The sequence below is a fragment of the Eublepharis macularius genome, chromosome 4, assembly GCF_028583425.1.
Source record: "Eublepharis macularius isolate TG4126 chromosome 4, MPM_Emac_v1.0, whole genome shotgun sequence".
In the NCBI taxonomy this organism is placed as follows: Eukaryota; Metazoa; Chordata; class Lepidosauria; order Squamata; family Eublepharidae; genus Eublepharis; species Eublepharis macularius.
In genome coordinates, this window is record NC_072793.1 from 151,582,633 (window position 1) to 151,602,770 (window position 20,138).

Consider the following 20,138-nt stretch of genomic DNA (forward strand, 5'->3'; position numbering starts at 1 on the left):
CTGTGCTACTATATATAGCCACAAATCAAACCTGAAACTTCTTGCTGGAATTTGTCACCAATAGGAGGACTTGAACCTGTTCTCTGTGCAGGCACCCTAACTTCATCCCTACTGGAGACCTACACAGAGGAAAGTATTGTGGTCTTTAACTTGTTCTCTTTGGACAGAGTACAACACAGAAGGACCTAACATACATTTTGAAAGACAATCGGGACTTTCTTGAGCAATTACATTTCTGAGAACTTTTAGCCTAGTTCATATGTAAGAGTAGCTCAGAAGTAGTAGTTAAGAGTGTTGAACTAGGATCTGGGACTAGAGATGGGCACGAACCACAAAAAACTGAACCATGAGGTTTGTGGTTTGTGGGTTTTCACAAACCAGGAACCACGAACTGGCACGAATTGGGGCAAGTTTATGAACCAGTTTGTGGTTCGTGGGGTTTAAATGCCCCTTTCCAGCCATTTAGTAGCAGCAGGGAAAGAGCCATTTGATAGTTTAAAGGGTCCTTTCCTGCCTTGCAAGTGGCAGGTCCGTTTAAACTATCAGCTGGTAGGCAGCAGGGGGGATTCCCCCCCTTGCTGCCTGCCAGCTAATAGTTTAAGGGGACCTATCACTTGCAAGCCACAGGAAAAGTTTATATGGCCATTTCCCTGGGGGAATAGCCATTTAAACTGCCCCTTTACAACCCAAACGAACCAGCAGACAGTTCATGGAATTTCGTGGAAACGAGCTTCCACAAACCACTGGATTGCAAACCACGAACCGGCCTGGTTCGTGCATTTTTTGGGTCATAATTTGATTCATGCCCATCTCTATCTGGGACACCTGGGAGATCCCCACTCTGCCATGGAAGCTCACTGGGTGACTTCGGGACAGACACACACTCTCATTTTAACCTATCTCACAGGTTTGTTGTGAGAAAAAATGGAGGTGAGGAGAACAATGTAAAAACAACAACAACAATAGTAATAATAACAGCAACACCTTTCAGGACCTTTTAATGCCCACTCAGAGCAGTTTTCAAAGTGCATTATTATTATCATGACAATCTCCCTGTGAGGTGAGTGAGGCTGAGAGAGCTCTGAGAAGCTGTGACTGACCTAAGGTCACCCAGCTGGCTTCAAGTGGAGGAGTGGGGAATCAAACCCAGTTCTCCAGATTAGAGTCCTGCCACTCTTAACCACTACACTGAACTGTGTCCCCTTTGCCAAGAAAGGCAAAATATAAATGAAGTAAAATAATAACTATTGGGTCACTGAACATAAGAGGTGCCCTGCTAGATGAGGCCAGTGGTCTATCTACTACAGCATCCTGTTGTTCTGGAAGGCCAACAAACTGGGCATAGCGATCAAGGCCTTCCCCTGCTGTTGCCTCATACTGATATTCAGTACATCTGAATATAGAGGTTCCCTTTGATCATTGTGGCTAGTCTAATTCCCCTTTGAAGCCATCTGTGCTAGTGGCCATCACTACATACAGTAGCAGTGAATCCCACAATCAGTGGAATTCACAGCCAGTGGATGGGGGCAGCCTTTGGTGGCATCCTGTGTTAAGGCACTAGAGGCTACGGCCAATCATAAGAGACAATCCTGCAGTAGATAGACCAATAGTGCAACCCGTTATAAAGCAGCTTTTCCTGTTGATAAGCAGATGCTGTCCTGAGGCAAAATGAACCATCAATTCTTTAGGCTTGGTCCAAGAAATCCTTTAAGGAACTCCTTAAACCCTGTAGTATAATGATCTCACTTTCTTCACAGCACAAACATCTCTTTGTCTATTTTTTCTATCCTGGTTTTCTTGGGATGCTCGAAGAGGTTTGCCAACAATAAAACTATAATCTGTTAAAAATGCAGCATCATATTTGTCAGAGATGCTTTAGGCTGATGGATGAATACTTGTCAGAGATGCTTTAGGCTCTTCCTGCACTGGGCAGGGGGTTGGACTAGATGGTCTGTATGGCCCCTTCCAACTCTATGATTCTATGATTCTATGATATTTCATCTATTTAAAAGTCCTACATCACTGGCAGCTTTCAAGAATAAAAGCACCCTACTGTAATTTATAAAAACAGGCAAACAGGGAGCCAAGATGAGCCTCCATCAGGGGAAATATTCCCTTATCGTAGAATCATCACCAACACATATCTAAATAATATTCCAGCCTACATAGGCTCAGGAGGACCACCTCCAATCTCAACCTGCAACAGACCATGTCGATTTTTTTCCTATATATGTCTATTTTTCTCCTTTCTGTTGCTCTTTCTTTTCCTTCTCCTCTCTGAACTTGAAAATAAACAACTAAAAATGAAATTTATGGAGATACTAAAATGTGACCAGCTTCTGACCCAACCATGGGACCTGAACAATCTACTGAAAAATTAGTGTTGTAATAAATTGGACATAAGAAAAACCTTAACTGGAGCAAAGTTCTTTTGAATCTAGCCACATGTTTCCTTCCAAGCAGATGTCCTTAAGAACCCACAAGCCCAGCAAGAAGGCAACACCATTCTGGTTGTTGTGGGTTTTCCGGGCTGTATTGCCGTGGTCTTGGCATTCTCCGGCCGTGAAAGCCTTCGACAATACATCAACACCATTCTGTTCTGAACATAGAGGTTCTGCTTAGCCATCATGACTGATAACTGTTGATAGACTCATCTTCCACAAATCTGTCTATTCTTCAAGCTATTTATGCTACTGATCATCACCACATCTTGAAATTCTATTTTATGTTCTATTGCCAAGCAATTTAATGGTGTGGCCCCGAGTTCTAGTCTCTATGGTGAGATGGGGGAGAACAGTCTCTATCTTTTTTCCATGCAGCATTTTATAAGCCTTTCATATCATGTCTTTTTTCTAAACTATAAGCTCAGCAGCTCCCTTCCCAGCAAGCGGCAGTAGAGCTTGTGCAGGGAGAGAAGCTATGTTAAGATACATGAGGCCTAAGCCATATTGGACTTTGTAGGTCATTATGAGTCATTATGACATGAACAAAACCTGGAAAATTAATAGGCAGCCAATGCTGCAGGCACAGGAAAATTCATTCTTATTCTCATTGCTCTTCTTTCATAGGAAGGGTGGCAGCTCCAATTATGGGAATGAAGGGTGCAATGTTCATTCACATTGCAGGTATGCATCATCCATAGGTGTGAATTAGCAGACAACCTGAAAAAAGATCCTTATTTAAATGTCTCTCACTTCCTTCCAGCAACACAGTACTTTTCCAGAAGCCCTTTTGCAAGTCTCCCTTTTGCAGTTTTCTCTGGAAAAAAAGTCAAATGCTCAAGAGACTGGCCAGAGCTGCTGAACATACGTTTACGGTCAAAGCGAAGCACATCTCAGACTGTGGTTAATGTCTGAAGGGGAGAGTGCTTAGAAGCCAAAGTCATGTGAAGGAAAATAGGATAAGTGTAGAAAATAAGTATATTCTGAATCTATCCCAAAGACACTGCTGTCACATTTCAAAGTCACGTGGCCTGTTCATCAGCAGGATTGGACCTGTCTTAGTCCCCTGACTCTGAGAGAGAAGATAGTAATGGGAAAGTATGATCCTGTTTGATATCCCAGCAAACTCATTCAGACACCTTTTATTATCTTAACACCAACTTCTTCCTGGAGGAAGACACAGTAGAACAAAGAGTGGTGCCAAAGCTTCCAGCAGCCCTGGATGTAGCACATAAATGGTAGCCAGAAGGTTGTTAACCAAGGAACTGTGATGGAACTCACATTTTACCATAAAGAGTGCTTGAATTAACAAATCTACAGCAGTCTGTGGTTCTGTAAAATCTGGCAACCATGAAACCCCAGCAGTGACCATTTCACCGCACATCTACCACCAAGATCAAGATGGGTAGCCACGTTAGTCTGTCTGTAGCAGTACAAAAGAGCAAGAGTCCAGTAGCACCTAAAAGACTAATAAAATTTGTGGTAGGCTATGAGCTTTCGGGAGTCACAGCAAATTCTTCAGATACAGCAACTTCAGATCACAGTCACAGCAAAATGAGCTGTGACTCATGAAAGCTCATACCATACCACAAATTTAGTTAGTCTTATGGGTGCTACTGGACTCTTGCTCTTTTCTATCTGGCACCAAATATGTGCAAAAACTGTCTTCAGCACTTGACAGGATAACAAGAATTAAGCTGTCCCATAATTTGCCCCAGTGTAACATGAGCCTATGAGTATTTTTATTCAGGCATTCAAGATGGTTGCAACCATACAACTGCTAAATACTCATTATTTGGAACTCATGTCCACCCTCACACACCTTTGGGTATTATCCTATCTCATGCACCCATAAGGACTTGTTGCAGGCCTGATACCCTTGAGAGACAGTCCACCTATCCAATAGACAACCAGCTTTGGTCCTAGCTATCTATGAATGGCACCTCATAACCTCTCACCCCACTAGTGGGTGTGCTACAAAACAGTTATTGGCTGAGACTGTTCTGACTTGTTTAATGATTAGGCCAATTTTTCCTCAGTATGAAGTGTGTCTTACTGCCTATACTAGGTTGCTAACTGTGATGACGCCTGAGCTGGTTTGGAGCTTGCTGTTCCAAGCGTAGGAGTAGCACTGCAAATGTTCCTGTCTCAATTGCCATTCCAGCAGCTCCGCATCTCATACGCAGCTGGGCTACAACTCATTCTTTTGCACCATGCTACCCACGTGCTAATACTCTCATACACACACAGTTCTGTCTGAAAAATGAATACAAAACACGATTCCTTTGTACAAAAGACAACATTACACTTTTTCCTCCCAGTCTGCAGCATTGACAAGAAACCTAGCACAGAGGAATTTCAAAGCCCCCCTTCTTAAGGTGTGGGCTGGTGCCCTCGCACAGTAATGTAATATTACAGGATCCGAGGGGGAATGGTTTTGTTAGAGCAGAATGTGCTTGTCAGCAGGGGAGGGCAGCAGCTATCGAGCCACTCAAGGGTCACGTGACTGCTTATTCTCCTTGCCTCTGAAAAGATCTTGCAGAAGTGAAAGAGCTTAGCTGCATACTGCCAAAAAGTCATGCACACTTAGAATCATGCAGAGGTAAAGAGGGGCGGGGGAGGCGTAAGTCAGCCTGAGCAATTCTAGGAAGCCGACAGGGACCCGAAGGGCTTCTTGGCACAGAAGATGGAAGAGCAGGTGAGAGTCCCACCTGGGGCCACTGGACTGTACAGAGCAATGCTAGTCAAATCAGGTAAGCCCAAAGTTGGGGGTGTTTTCTGAGCAACGCAAGGAACCTGACAGACTCAAGATTCGTAGGTGGACCCCTCACCTCAGGAACTGGGGAAGTCTTGATGTCTTTGAGTTTCTCTTTTGGGTTTCACAACCCCTTGTCTCCTACCCCCCCCTCCCCTACCCCTACTAGAGTCTTGCTGTCCTGATATATATTTGTCTTGGTGGCAGTTGTTTATTTTCTCTTATATAAGTCACTCGGGAAGGTTTCCTGGTTTCTGCATCCTGGATTGCAATGTGGCCAAACTTGAAATGTGTACGACAAGTTTTGAAAGAGATTTTCTGTTGGAAAGACCACCCTCGCTAAACATACGGTAAACTTTGTGTGGCATTTTGAACTGCACCGTCAAGTGGGGCTGGGGAGGAGGGGCCTGTCTCCAAGAAGCATGCAGGTAGTAAAGAGATTAGTAATTAACTAATAATACACAACTTTAAGGAGTGTGGCTGTCAAGTCAATAATTGATTGGAAGGTTACTACTTTTACTATGTAACAAAAAGAAAAAATCTTGTAATCATTTACGACATGTTATTGTTTCATCCAATTATTGCATTAGTAAATTATATATTCTAGAGAGGAGGACCCCAAGATTCAGTACAGATGTATTATTTTGCACTTATTAAAACATGTTGCTGGCTACCAGCATATGTTTTTGGAGAACAGAAGATATTTGACATTTCTGAAAGGCGTTTAATGTGATTCACTGTGTTAACAGAGGGAGAGATGGCTATGTAAGCTTATTTGATTGCAGCCTTTTTTAAAAAAGAAAAATTCTGCTGCTGCATTCAGAGTTTACTATAGGATATTGGGTTGCATCTGTGTGACCTAAGGGTGGGTTGCTGTGTACATAATCAGGCTTGTTTCTATCTGCGTGACAAGAAGCGCCAAACAAACGGACACATGTGGAATGGAACTGAATGAGTCTTTACTTTGAGATCCGCTAAGGAGAAATTATGATGGTCCAGGATGAAGTCAGACAGCTTCCAGATGCCCTGTTGTGTTATGAATACAGGTGAATTAGGCTTTGTTAATTATTTAATGCAAACCACACAAAGGGGTCTCGTCTCTTTCCCTTTTGGAGCCTTTGTTCCTGAGACCTGCATTGGCCCAAGACATCTTACACAGGGACACTCAAGTGACTTACTTTCTGTGTGATCTTATATTCACGTGTACTCTGTCTCCCATCCCTAGCAGTGCATGTATATCCACAATGGGAGAGCAAGTGTAAGATCTTTCAGATGAGCGTCCCTGTGTAAGTTGTCTTGTGTAGACAGACTCTAAATGACACTAGAGCAAAAGCTGCCCAGTTTAGAGCTATGCTGCATTTTTTTCTCTTTGCTGTTGATAGTAATGTCCCTACTGGGCAAAGCCCCATAAATTACTGAATCAGAACATCTATAGGGTTAAAGAGATTGTGCCAGATTGCATGCAGCTTCAATGGTGATATTGTGCAAGAAATGTGGAGATATAATTAGCTAGTGAAACAACTATATATTGGAATAATTGCTGAGAATCATCACAGGCTGTGTGTAGTTCACAAAGTAATTCTTGTGCACTGGAGAAACCTAAATGTGAAAAATGACTAACTCTTCAGTATACAATATGTAGGTTCTTTCCCCTGAAATCACTTGTACCATGCAAAGATTGTCCACCCATATTCCTATGCCCCCCCCCCCAGGATTTCGCAGCTTCTCCCCATCTTTCCTTCATCTTCTCACAGTCTTGCTGTTTCCTATCTCTCATCTTCCACAATGCTCAGTAAGAGACATCATCTTTTAAAAACCCAAAGGACTGATGTGTACACATTACAGCCACTATATGTAGCCTAACTTTAACTGAGGGCCAAGCTACAAGTGGCAACAAGGAGGAATACATGTGTGTCTGTTCACTTGCCGTTCAAGTGTCATTCGTCACTTGTAGCTTGGCCCTGAGTCCCATATGGTGAGCTATTCATTTTACCCTCTCTGTGCCCATTCCACAATCTTTACCATACTATCACTGGGATGAGGTTTTATTTTATTTTAGTTTTTTACTTACAGGGCGATGTGGCTCACCCTGTTCTGTTTGGTAGCTGTGACTGTGTCTGTTCTGTTTGGTAACTGTGCAGTTAGAGTTCTTACTTCTTACTATGGCAAAATCGTTAAAATATCAGACTACATCTAGGAAAACCAAGGCTCAAATCTCCATTCTACTTGTGGATTGACCATGCCCCACTTACCATCAGTGTGCGTAGCCTATCTCACAGTTTTTGTGTGAAGATGAGGGGGAGGGTACTATGTACACTGCCCTAAGCCAGGCCCACAGCTACAGAAACATTTGGAGGCAATGCCTACTCAAAAATATATTATGCCTCCTCTCTGAATTCCACACATTCATTTTTTAAAAGTCTCTAGTCCTTTTTATTGTACAGATATAAGAGAAAATATGAAGGCATTGGGGAAAGGAAATTGCAAGACAGTTGGAGCACAGTCAGTTAACCCCTCACTAACTAAATTCATACATATCTGCTCTCTCTCTAACTAAATTCATATATCTCTCATCTGTTCTACCTGAGTCCTTTGTTTCTTCCTTGTTTGTTTCACTCCTTTTTAATGTCCACAGTGACAAGTGAGCAAACTGAGTAGAAAACTGGAGTGAGCTTTATACTATTTAAGGATAAGGATGCCAGGCAACTCTCAAGAATTCACTCCATGAGTAAAAGTTCTTTATTGATAAGATGCCAGTATCATACACTTAGCCATCTTTGCTAGGACTGGCGACTACAGACAAATATCAAGCAGATATAGATTCCCCAAGGCCACTCCTAATTCCCCCTCCTTTTCTCCTAACAGTCCTCTAACTCTGTAGACAGGAAAACAGGCTGTGTGATTCACGGACTGCTCAAGGTCAAGCAAGCTCCCAGACTGGGGAGAGATTACAACAGGAACAAACACCTCTCATTCTCAGTTTCCCACCCTAGGTTCAAATAACAGAATCACCCAACAGCATCAGCTTCAGCTGCAGGGGCTATTGACTATGACAGGTGATCCTGAGCACTTGACATTGGGGATTGCTTGTTTGCAATTGAGAAATGAGTAGATGGTTCAGTAGAGGGGGGCAGAAGGAATGCCTAATTTTAATAATAATTTTTAATAAGCCTAGTATCTAATTTGTTGCAAACCAGCTTACTGCAATTTGCCTGTGTGAAAAAATGTGTACCTCTTGGCATGTGCAGAATGCCTTTTACTCACCAATGAATAACCATTGCCCAGCTCCTTACCACACCTCCAGCAATACCTGAAGTGATGGAAGTATTAGGCACAGGCAGGCTTTAACTCAGAATTTCACTATGGCAAAAGAAATACTTCACTGAAGAAGGCCAAAGGGTTGAGGAGCATTGTATCCAAGCTATCTTAAGCCTTACTACATCTCTCTACAGAAATGTAAGGTATTTGGGTAGATCTAAACAAATTTGAATCAAGAATAATTCCTGCTGAGATTGCGAAGAATACCATCATTCTGGGCATGTGCAGAGTTCTTTCCCCTCCACCACACACACACTTACATTGTGGTGGTGGAGGACAGTGCCTTCAAGTCATAGCTGACTTATGGTGACCCCTGAAGGGGTTTTCATGGCAAGAGACTAACAGAGGTGGTTTGCCATTGCCTGCCTCTGCAGCCCTGACTTGTTGGAGGTCTCCCATCCAATTATTAACCAAGGCCAACCCTGCTTAGCTTCTGAGATCTGATGAGATCAGGCTCACCTGGGCTACCCAGGTCAGGGCATACTTACCTCGTATTGGGGGATTAATTTTTAATTTTGAGTGAGTGAACTACAGGAAAGAATAACTCAGGAATCCCCCATTTTAATCACCAAGGCACTGATTAATTGCCATCCCCACCCCTGCATTTATGTATTACATCCCCTAGTATCACACTAATTTCTAGCCATGTTTTCTCCCCCTGCCCCATCTGAAACCTGGGATCTTCTTTGATGGCTTCTTTTGAGAAAGATTACAAGATTGCACATTTCTAATCCTACGTAACTGTTAAGTCTAGGAATCTAAAGCCCTTTTATATTGTTGGTTGAAACATTATTTACTACCACTCATGAGAGTTCTGGCTTTATGACTGAGAAGGGCAAACATTATTTAATCAAATAAGGTTATATTGGACAATGTTGTGAACAGCATCTCAGTCAGTGGTCTTAGAATATGGGGCCTGGACACTTGTATACCTAGGAGGACTAAAAATCCAGCTCAAGTTAAACTCATAAATTATGTACCTTTTAAAAACATATCCTATTTATTTCGGTTTCTGCTATTTCAAGGTGGCATATGATAGCAACCTCCTCTCCCTCCTTTAGATTTGCCAGGATTTTGGAGCTTATTCCCAGGATGGCAGGTTGAAATCTAGGGCTGTGTCAGCTAGCTGGCACATTGGCATGCATCTTCTAAAACATCTGTGTGTGCCCACTTGTGGTTACTACTGCACATGTACATTGAATACGGGAAGCAATAATCTGAGACTAACACCTCAAACATATTTTACACTGAGCATGTAGTTAATTTCCTTGTTTGTTTAAATTTTTGTGTGTAATTACTAGTCCATCTCTTCAAAGCTGCATGACTACATGCATTCACAGATACCATGTGGTACTGTAACTAGTGGTGACAGAAGTACAGTTAATGCTTCTAGTCAAGATCATATCACCAGGTCCTACCCTATGACATCACTGGACCTCACCTATGATACCATCAGCCCCCATCCACTCAGGGTTTGAGACGAGGCAGACCTGGCAACCCCCCCTCCCCCCCCCCATTATGCCTTCTTACTATAAATCTTATGGCTACTGTACAAGCCTGCTCTAAGTTCCTTGGGCGGGATACACATTTATTAAAAAGGAAAAATGGAGCTTGCCATGGCAATATTCGCCATAACCTGACATGTGCAGCTGCGGGTACTGGACTTGAAAAAGGGCATAAGATAGATAGACCAGACTTGCTTGACAAGTTCAGATATTTGGATCCCAGCTGTCATCATATCTGAAGCCACATACATAGCAATAAAGATGATCAGCCCTTTAAAGGCAACTCCATGCGAAGTATACTTGAAGAAGGAAATATTATCTACCTTGATCCTTAGTTGATCGAGCAAGGTTGCCTGTATCTGAGGCAGTTTTTTGACATTTTGGCTCTGGTGTGTAACTGAAACAGGAAATTAAGAAGAAAATATAAAGGACAAAAAATAGCAGCTTTTGCTGATTAAATAGCAAGCTATTTCTTAAGTCTTTTGAAATAAGATCATTCTGAAGATTTGTCATTATGTTAATATATGTAAATTTAATCAATTAACAGTTAAGTGATAAACAGCATAATCCTAAACAAAGTAACTTTGCTTAGAATTGTGCTGTAAACAAGCAAAAAAAACAAAACCCATTAATGGCCCCACTCCTATCCGTATTAAAAAATCCAGTGTATTCCCTCAGTGATCTGTAAATACAATTAGAGATTGTCCTGCGGGAAATGGAAAACCTGATCTTTGCAGACAAAGAAACAAAAACAATATTATGCTGAAGTTTTGCTCCATTTGTGTTTGTGAAATGGAAACAATAACAAATACCTAAAATCTAGTTTCTTTTTCTTCTTTCCTTCCCCATGAACTTTTGATTCCCCACCCAACATTTTTTGCCCAGATCCCAAATTCTGAGGAAATTGGATGTTAGAATTTCATTTTAACATAATTGTTTCTTTTTGACATAAAGCAAAATATAGAGCAGGGGTCTCCAACATGAGGCTCACCGAGTATTGTTTTTAGAAAGTGGTATGAGGCAGACAGTGGCTTTATGTAAAGTACTTTACCTGTGCAAAATGCAGAGTGATATTCTAAAGACACAGCGGGAATTGATTTTGACTAAACATGTTTGTACTACAGGTCTAAAATGCTGAATGCTTCTGTTGAAGTAATCAGATTTCCCCAGTTTTAATGTATTTTTATAATTCAGGTGGAATTTGATAACACTATCATTACGTTAAGGTTGGGTTTTTTTACTTTTCAAAAATCACTGATGTTCCTATCGAAATCGAGCCATAATCTCTCTTATCACCACCAGCTCTTCAGTGCCAACTGTCATTGTTACAAGAAGCAATTCAGGTTAAAAATGGTTGGACTCATGAAAGGGCTCATGTATAGGGGATAGCCAGGAGAAGGTCTTTCCCCTCTTTTCATTTTGCATAAGTGTGTTGGATTTATTTGTTTGTTTTACGTTATATATAGTTCACCTTTCTCAATGAGGCACAAGGAGGATTACACAGTATAGGTCAGTACAATCCATTTCTGAGACATTCAATAAATAATGCAATAGGATATGGACTGCAGAAAATTTAAAACAAGCAGAAGTCCCATACAGAGCTGAAACACAGAGCTAGAAGGTACTCCAAGAGTCATCTAGTCCAACCCCTTGCACAATGCAGGAAATTTAAAGCCATCTCCTTCCCTCACTTCCCCTAGTGATCCCTGTGCAATGCCCAAAGGAAGGCAAAAAAATTCCAGGATCTCTGGCCAATGGGGCCTGGAGGAAAAGTCCTTCCTGACCTGAACATGGCAATCAGCATTGCCCTGGGCATATAGGAAAGGGATGCAAGAGCTAAGCACAAGCTCATCACTTCTTGATCTCCTCCTCACAATCTGCCTAAGTTCATACAGAGCAATAAACCAGCATTGCTGATACATCTAGTCTCTCCTTAAAAACCTGCCAAAAAGAGGAATTCATTACTTCCCGAGGAAGCCTGTTCCACTGAGGAACCGTTCTATCAGGCAGTTCTTCCTAATATTTAGCAGAAAACTCTTTTGCTTTAATTTTAACCTGTTGGTTCTGGTTCAGCCCTCTGGGGCAACAGGAAACAACTCCTCACTCTCCTCTGTGTGACAGCCCTTCAAATACTTTAAAATAACTATTATCACCTATCAATCTTCTCCTTTCCAAGCTAAACATACCTAGCTCTTTCAACCTTTCCTTATAGGAGTTGGACTCCAGACATCTCGCCATCTTTGTTGTCCTGCTTTGGACCTGTTCTAGCTTGTTAACATCCTTCTTAAATTTTGGTGCCCAAAACTGAGTAAAATGATACCATCACTGCATGTGATCTGGACACTATACTTCTGTTGATGCAGCCCATTTACAAGCACTCTTTGGGTACAATCTGTTACAAATCCACCTAACAGTAGAAGCATTCAAGCCACAATAAGACTATCATACGGAACCTTATCAAAAGCCTTACTGAAATCAAGATAAACTATGTCCACAGTATTCCCCCAATCCAACAAAGTAGTATCTCTGTCAAAAAAAGATAAGGTTAGTCTGACATGACTTGATTTTGAGGAACCCATGCTGACTTTTAGTAATTACAGCCTTCTTTTTTAAATGTTCAAGGACTAACTGATGACTTGTTCTAAAACAATGCTGAAACAAAACATAAGCAATGTAACATGACATAGTAAACAATGCAGAAACTACCAAATAGGAGCATACTTGCCACAACAGTTTGCAGTAGTATAATCTACAGTCCCTATTCCTTTACCAAAGCATCTCTCTGAAACCATTTCCTTACAGTACTAGTATCTGTGCAAAAATATCCTCCTGCATAGTTTGCCGGAAGCCAGGAAAATGGAAGCTTTCCTGACCTCTTCAGGCAGGCCATTCCATAAGGCTGAGGCCACTACAGAGAACAGCTGTTGATTTTATCCATTTGCAGAGTGTTCAGATGAGGAAAACTACTGTGGCAGAGCCTAGGGAGAGAGGTATTCCCATAAATATGAGGGTGTTGGGGAATTTCTAGGCCCCATTTCATAAAATCTTATTCTGAGCATATATTCTAGCTGCAAGCACACAGAAGAATGTAAACAAGTGAAGAAAGGCCTTGCTCTAGTGTTAAGTTCCTGTCTCTGGGTGAAACAGGTCACTGGTCAATGTGTAAACATATTGTTTTCTTTATTCTGATTAAATAAAGTGAGATTCAGTCTTGAATTAATTCCTTCCCAAGGAAAATAGCAGGTACTTGGCTCCAGCTTCTCAAATGTTTGTATAATTCATTTATCATTCAAACTTATCAGATGTCATGTTCTCTGGGAAAATGCATCATTCTGCCGTCATTTTGACAAGGTGTATGCATCATTTGGACAGGGGTTCATCCTAATCTCTGATCTTTTATTCTGTAAACAATCAGTACTGAAGGGTATATAAGGCCCTCCAATGCTACTGGTCTTTAAACATGTCTGCCTGTAATAGAGGCAGTGTCTGGGGTTATTCAATGTAAGAAATAAACCCATTTTCGATGTATTGTCGAAGGCTTTCACGGCCGGAGAACGATGTAGGAACGAGTTCCTACAATGCCAAGACCACGGCAATACAGCCCGGAAAACCCACAACAACCATCAAACCCATTTTCCTCTGTAATCACTGTGTTTGGTGTCTTGAAATGTTTATGTGGGTTAATGGTAGTAGAGAAGTTACACATTGGAAGCAGAGTACTATCAAAAATGTCCCCTAACAGAGGGACTATGAAGGGCTTTGTACGTGAGCGTCAAAACCTTGAATTTAGTCCAGTAACTAATAGATGGCCAATGGAGTGACTGCAGAACAGGAGTAATGAGTAGAGATGGGCACGAACAGAGGGGAAAAAGAACATGATGTTCGTTGTTCATTGCCATCCACAAACAGGGATTCACGAACATGAACGGACATGACATGTTCACGAACATGTTCGTAGTTGGAGGTTCGTGGAAGCCAGAACAGCCCCCTTGGGACTTAGCTGAACTTGAGCCGGGGAAAGGAGAGATCATGGGTCTTCCCCTTTCATGTCATTTTCTCTTCACAGTGGCAAAAACGGGACTGTCTGCTGGAAGCTAATTGAGAAGTTACAAACTGACCTTCCCAATGTCTAGTACCCACCAAATTTGCAGGGGAAATAGTCCTCACTGTCCTCTGAAGACCCCTCCAAGTTTCAGAGAGATTACACCCCAAGAAAGACACGATCCATGGGTCTCCCTCTTTCTTTTCATTTTCTCTTCACAGCGGCAAAAACTGGACTGTCTGCTGGAAGCTACTTTGAGGGGTTACAAACTTACGTTCCCAATGTCCAATACCCACCACATTTGCAGGGGAAATAGTCCTCACTGTCCTCTGAAGACCCCCCCAAGTTTCAGAGAGATTGGACCCTGGGAAAGCCATGATCCATGGGTCCCTCCCTTTCCTGTCATTTTATTTTCACAGTGGAAAAAACTGGACTGTCTGCTGGAAGCTACTTTGAGGGGTTACAAGCTAGAAGGAGTTCAGACAGTCCACGCCTATGTTGCCAGGAGAATTGCTTGAAAGGCGCCAGACTGTCTGGCTTTACAAATGGCTGACAAATGCCACGAAGAGGGTTTGGAATGAACACATTTGCCGGGAACGGGGCCTCACAAACAGCTTGCTTGTGAACAGCAGATTGGGCTGTTCATGGCTTTTTTTGTTCGTATTGCTGTTCGTGCCCACCTCTAGTAATGAGCTGCAGTGCTCTGCACCAATTTGAGTCTCTGAGGGTGAAGCTACAAGTGACGAATGTCACTTGAACGGCAAGTGTATTTCTCCCTGTTCACTTGCGCTCCACTCAATCCACTTGCCGTTCAAGTGTCATTCGTCACTTGTAGCTTGGCCCTACGTTGATTTTGAGGGGAGACCTATGTAGAGTGTATTAGAGTAATCTCACTGAGTAATCTCAGTGTTTCCATGGCATGGTTCAACGTGGCCAGATTGATAGGGAGACATCTTCTGGGCTAGACTGAGTTTGAAAAAGGCCTGCAAAATGAAGACAGATATAGTAGGTTCCTTAGCTATCTCAGTATGTATTCTTATTTTGGATGTGTGCAATAAAATATGTTTAAATAATATGTTAATTTTAAAAGGCATCCCAGTAAACAAAGCTTCTGCTTGAAATATTGAAGAGCTGCCATCATCAGAGTTATGCATAATCTTACCTTACCTCCTGACATTTTGTAGCTGGGTTCACCCCCCATGGCAGCCAGTTTCTGCTTGGCTCTGACTCCCGTGGCAGCAATTTTGTGGCTGTACTTATCACCTTATGTCACAATTTCAAAGGTGCCCACAGGATGAAAAAGTTTGAGGATCCCTTAGGCTCAGGGATGAAACAGCTGAGGAGTGCTATTACCTTTCAGGGGCAGGACAGCCTCCTGTCTGTCACAGGCTGGTGGGAGAAAAATAATGTAAAAAACCAAACATTAGCAACAGTGTGATGTTACTTCCAGGAAAACTGGAAGTGACATCACAGCTCTCTAGGAATCTATTGTAAAACCATAGAGTTTCTGCTGATTCCCAGAACAGACTGGAATCCCTTCCAGGTTTTCCCCAGAAGTGACATCAATCTGTCACCAATGACAGGTTTTTTAAAAAATTATTTTTCTCCCACCAGTCACAGGAAAGGCAGTGGGAAACAGGAGCAAGGAGCCTGGCATCCCTTACCCTGGGTGGGAACATGGCTGCACTGGTGCAAACCCCTCTCTTCTTCCTTACATGTTTGGTAACACTGTTGGTGTAGGTGTGTTCCAGCTGGGTAGCCTCAACATTGTTTAATATGTTTGGTCACATTGGCTATGTTTTGATTCAGCATAGTTTTACCCCTGTACTGATGCATGTATTTGATGTTTCTGCAATTCCATACTCTATTGTCTTGTTTTGTTGAATGTCACAACTGTTGATTATGTTCTCCCACACGGTATAATCCACCCTGAGTTGCAGTGAGAAAGGCAGAATATAAATGAATAAATGTGGCCTAATTAATTTTTCTGATGGCCCAATTTGGGTGATGCTTCTTCCACAAAAAGGCAATGGGGGAATTGCACAAATAAGGTCATTGTACATAAGATATCTCATACCAAGACTTTGTGGTACAACGGTTAGAGTGTTAGACCAGGAATTGAGATACCCAGGTTTGAATCTCCACTCTGCCATGGAAGTTTACTGGCTGTCCTTGGGCTATCATTCTCTCCAAACCATCCTACTTCACAGGGTTGTTGTGAGGCTAAAATGGAGAAGGGGAGAATTATGTTGTAAGCCCCTTTGGAGTTTCATTGGAGTGAAAACTGGGATATAAATAAATGAATAAATAGCAAACAGGTTATGAGAGGTGTGGGTGGAGTGGAAGGGGCGGTCTCTTCTCCATGACAAGAAGCTTTTAAAAGCTTGGTGGATATAGGAACTACACCGTTAGTCAAGCCACTGTATCTGTGCTCTGCACCCATTCCAAATCTAACCTCTCTATAATCTACAGTACAGTAATACTGTCTTTCCTCACATGGTTATTGGAAGTCTTGCTGAGCTGGAAAATATACTACATGAATGCTACATGTTCTTACAGCCATATCAACTCGATTGTCCACCTGTTTCCAGCACTGTCTGCCTGATCTTTCAGCATTTCTGTGGCGTGTGGGTGACCAAACTGCTAAACCAATTAGCATGTGCTATGGTTTCGCAACACCCACCTGTCACACCAAGAAAAGGCTAAGTCAGCTATTCCTAATTATAATTAAGTGGTGTTTCTGAAGACTTTTGTTTTTAAGAGAGAAATTCTTGTGCTCCCTCAAATTTCACCTTAGAAATCACCATGGCATTTATTTTCTGTGCTTTTCAGTTTGTTTAGAATTAAAGCTTGAAGAGATGCGTTTATGCCTTAATGGCTATTTGCGAGCGAGCTTGCACCCCACAAACATAAGAAAGGGTTCTCCATTCCATTGATTCATTAGTGTTCCTCTTCCCTATAAAAATAAGTTTACTTAAATAACAGTTTTAGAAAGATGAGGAACTTTTTTTCTTATATTATTGCATTCCCTGAAAAGTTTATTTGAGAAAGTTTAGAAAGGGTCAGACATGGGCACAGAAGCCTAGAAAGGAAAGGGGGAAAGAGTTTGAGTTGGCATGGAAACCTTTTTGTATTTAATATTTGTACTTTGGCAGGCAAAATGCTGGTTTTGTTTAATGGACCACTGTAATGTCAGCTTCTTGGAAACACTGACTGTATTAGTCAAGGAGAAAAGATTCCAGTTCTTACTTTTCTAAGCATGCACATTGTAGGCATGCTTGAAGTAGTTTCCCTTTTCTTCCAAAAGTAATGTGAGACCTTCATTTTGCTGTTTTAGCATTATGGGATAACAGGGATTCAAGGAAACTAAACACATGAATGATTCCAGAGGGGGCTGAGTCATATGTGAGCTATTCAGATGTGGTTCTCCAGAGACCCTTCAAAGGCCAGTCTGCTTATTGATATCAAATGTGCAGATGCCATCATTAGACCTTCACTTTATCCCTGTGTAGTATGACTTGCCAAGTGGCTTCTCCATATCCCATACCTCCATAACTCTACTACACATTCCTTCTTACACATGCTCTGTGCACAGAACATCTGCCACACAGAGGCTGCATTAGCCGGCCTCCATACAGCAGTTGGAATGTGTGGATTGTCCATAAGAAAGAATGTTCAAGTTTGAAACTGGTGCAGCCAAGGGTCCTGACCATGGAGGACCACGGAAATGTCCTCTGGACCTGATGTCACTGATGCTCCTGCTTCTGGAGTCTGCACCTTGCCTCCTGCAGAAGTCTCTTGTGGGTGGGTATTTCCTCCTGCATTGGTTCTTGGCCTTTGACCTCCCCAGCCTCAGAAACTTCTGACTGCCTGCTCGATGGGGCAGAGTCAGATTCCTGATCCATTATATTCCCATTGACAGGCTAGGATTGAGAAAACCTGGGAGGAGAAAGAAGTAGTGAATGCCATAGCAAACTTGATTTGAAGGAGACTGAGATAGAAGATACCAGGTGAGCACAGGCTAATGAGGAAGGAAGGGAGTTGAAAACAAGAAAGTGGGGAAAGTGTTGGAGGTAGGGAATATAGGGTAGGTTAATGAGGAAGTTATCTGCCTCATTTTGAATTTTAGCGAATACATTTTATAGAACAGAACACAATAAAAAAGCCATTGACTGAATGCTGATGCACCCATCGTCTGGAAGCGAAATGTAGAAGGGTAGAGTTGGAAGTGTGGGTTTGATGCAAATTAGTGCATAAAATAATCTGCTGTAGAACAGCAGGCAGATTATCATACAGCCCTGAATTTCTTCAATGGCCCAGCTTTTAGCCTAAGACACTTGGCGTGTTTCTGCTTCCTGCTTCTGACACGCTCCAATCAAAATTAGTTGTCTGAAAGTCCCTGAATATGTCCTCTAGGTTTGGGCTTATTGATGAAAAGTGTTGGCTTTGGGCAGAGGGGTCGTAATGGACGTCCAATGTTCCTGACCTGGAGATGCATATGTAAATTCTCATTTTCTCAGAGCTGCAGCATCCATTGCTGCCACTGATTAAATAGTTCTCCAGCCTCAGCTATTTCTCTCTTTTCTTTCCCAAGTGACTCTGTCTCCTGTTCCCCAGGGGGGAGATAAGCCCCTGCAACGTAGAGGGTCTCTAACAGCTGTGGTTCTCAGTCCAAAGTCACAGTCCAGGGTCAGGTAACACAATCCAAAAGTAAGTCCAAAAAGCGGTCCAAGGGTCAGACAACGAGGCTCCAAGAATTCACTAATAAGCTGGTCAGACACCTGATGGTCAGGACCACAAGCAAGTTGATCCCACACTGGCTCCATGTCTGGAGTTTCCCAGGTGAAAAAAATGGGTTGCTGAGGTATCATCAGAAAAATTCAAATAAACAGTTGTCATGTGATAAGTGCAACATCAAGTGATAACATACACATTTGTGATAAAAAATATCAAACACCAGAAATAAAACTTTCATTATTTTACTGTGCACTTTATTTCAATGTGTATCTGTTTTTTGGCACACTGCATCAACTGTGCCAATACATATGCTTGTGTCAGCATGCCAAGACACGATGTCAGCTAAATTTAGAACACAGGAGTGTGTACGCAATCAATTACCTTGTGATGCTAAATGGGTAGGGCTTTCTCACATGAGCAATGCTTATTGCTGTGAGTTCTTAAAATTCAGTTACAATTGGCCTGTGCTTTTGTTAGGGCTATTATAGGCTGCAGAAACAGTTTACTCTCCTTCCATGCTTAGAAAGCGTAAGAATCTCCAGTGGACAGTAGAAAATCACAGGCCAGTTATTTCACAGTCCTCAATCAGACAAACCCTTTCGGTGGCGAACATTTACCTTTTAACAGGCTTCTCGGTCTCTTTTTTTCTCCTGTTGCCTAGGAGCTTAAAACATTACCTAATACCCAAAACACATTGTAAATGATTGCCCACAGTGTTTTATAATACTATCAGATGGGGTCTCAGCCTAGTTTAAACTACGACTTGGCTATCTCTCAGCAGGATCAGAATTGCCAGTTCCCAGGATTTTGCTCTAGTAAGAGTCAGGGCTTCTGGTTTGGCTGTTGGACCCTGTTGGGCCAAGAAACTAAGGCAAACAAAGTGAACAGCCTAATAGATATCTGTTATTGGTCTATCGTTCAATGGCAGAAAAGCTGATCTAAAGAATAGTCCCTGAAAGACTTGGACTGAAAGCCCAATGGTAACAGTGGGAGAGTCACAGTCTCTCTCAGCCTTATCTATTTGCTAGGGTTATTGTAAGGTTAAAATGGGAAGAGAATCACACATTCTACCCAAAGCTCCTTGGGAAAAGAAGGTATAAAAATGTATAGATGAATAGATATGATACATAGATATGATGGAGGTGAACAACTAGCACAAAAGGGCCGTGCCAGACACATTGTAAACTCTGATGTTTAGGCATACTTTGTGCTTTTTCATGTTATTAAGATATTGGGGAAAGTGTGATGTGCTCCTTTACCCAGCAGAATCTTCCAAATAGTGTTATTGCTTGCTGCTTATATAGCACTTTTTATCTAATTGCTCCATGTACTTCTATAGC

General features: G+C 42.0%; 1 protein-coding gene across 1 annotated transcript in view; it reads left to right on the forward strand.

Moving 5' to 3' along the window:
- The first annotated feature begins 5,000 nt into the window (after nucleotides 1-5,000).
- FAM107A (family with sequence similarity 107 member A) overlaps nucleotides 5,001-20,138 on the forward strand; it is a 47,282-nt gene continuing 32,144 nt past the window's right edge. Inside the window, exon 1 of the mRNA XM_054978289.1 lies at nucleotides 5,001-5,194. Coding sequence (XP_054834264.1) covers nucleotides 5,128-5,194 — 67 coding nt within the window. The 5' untranslated portion in view covers nucleotides 5,001-5,127. The remainder of the gene's footprint in view (nucleotides 5,195-20,138) is intronic.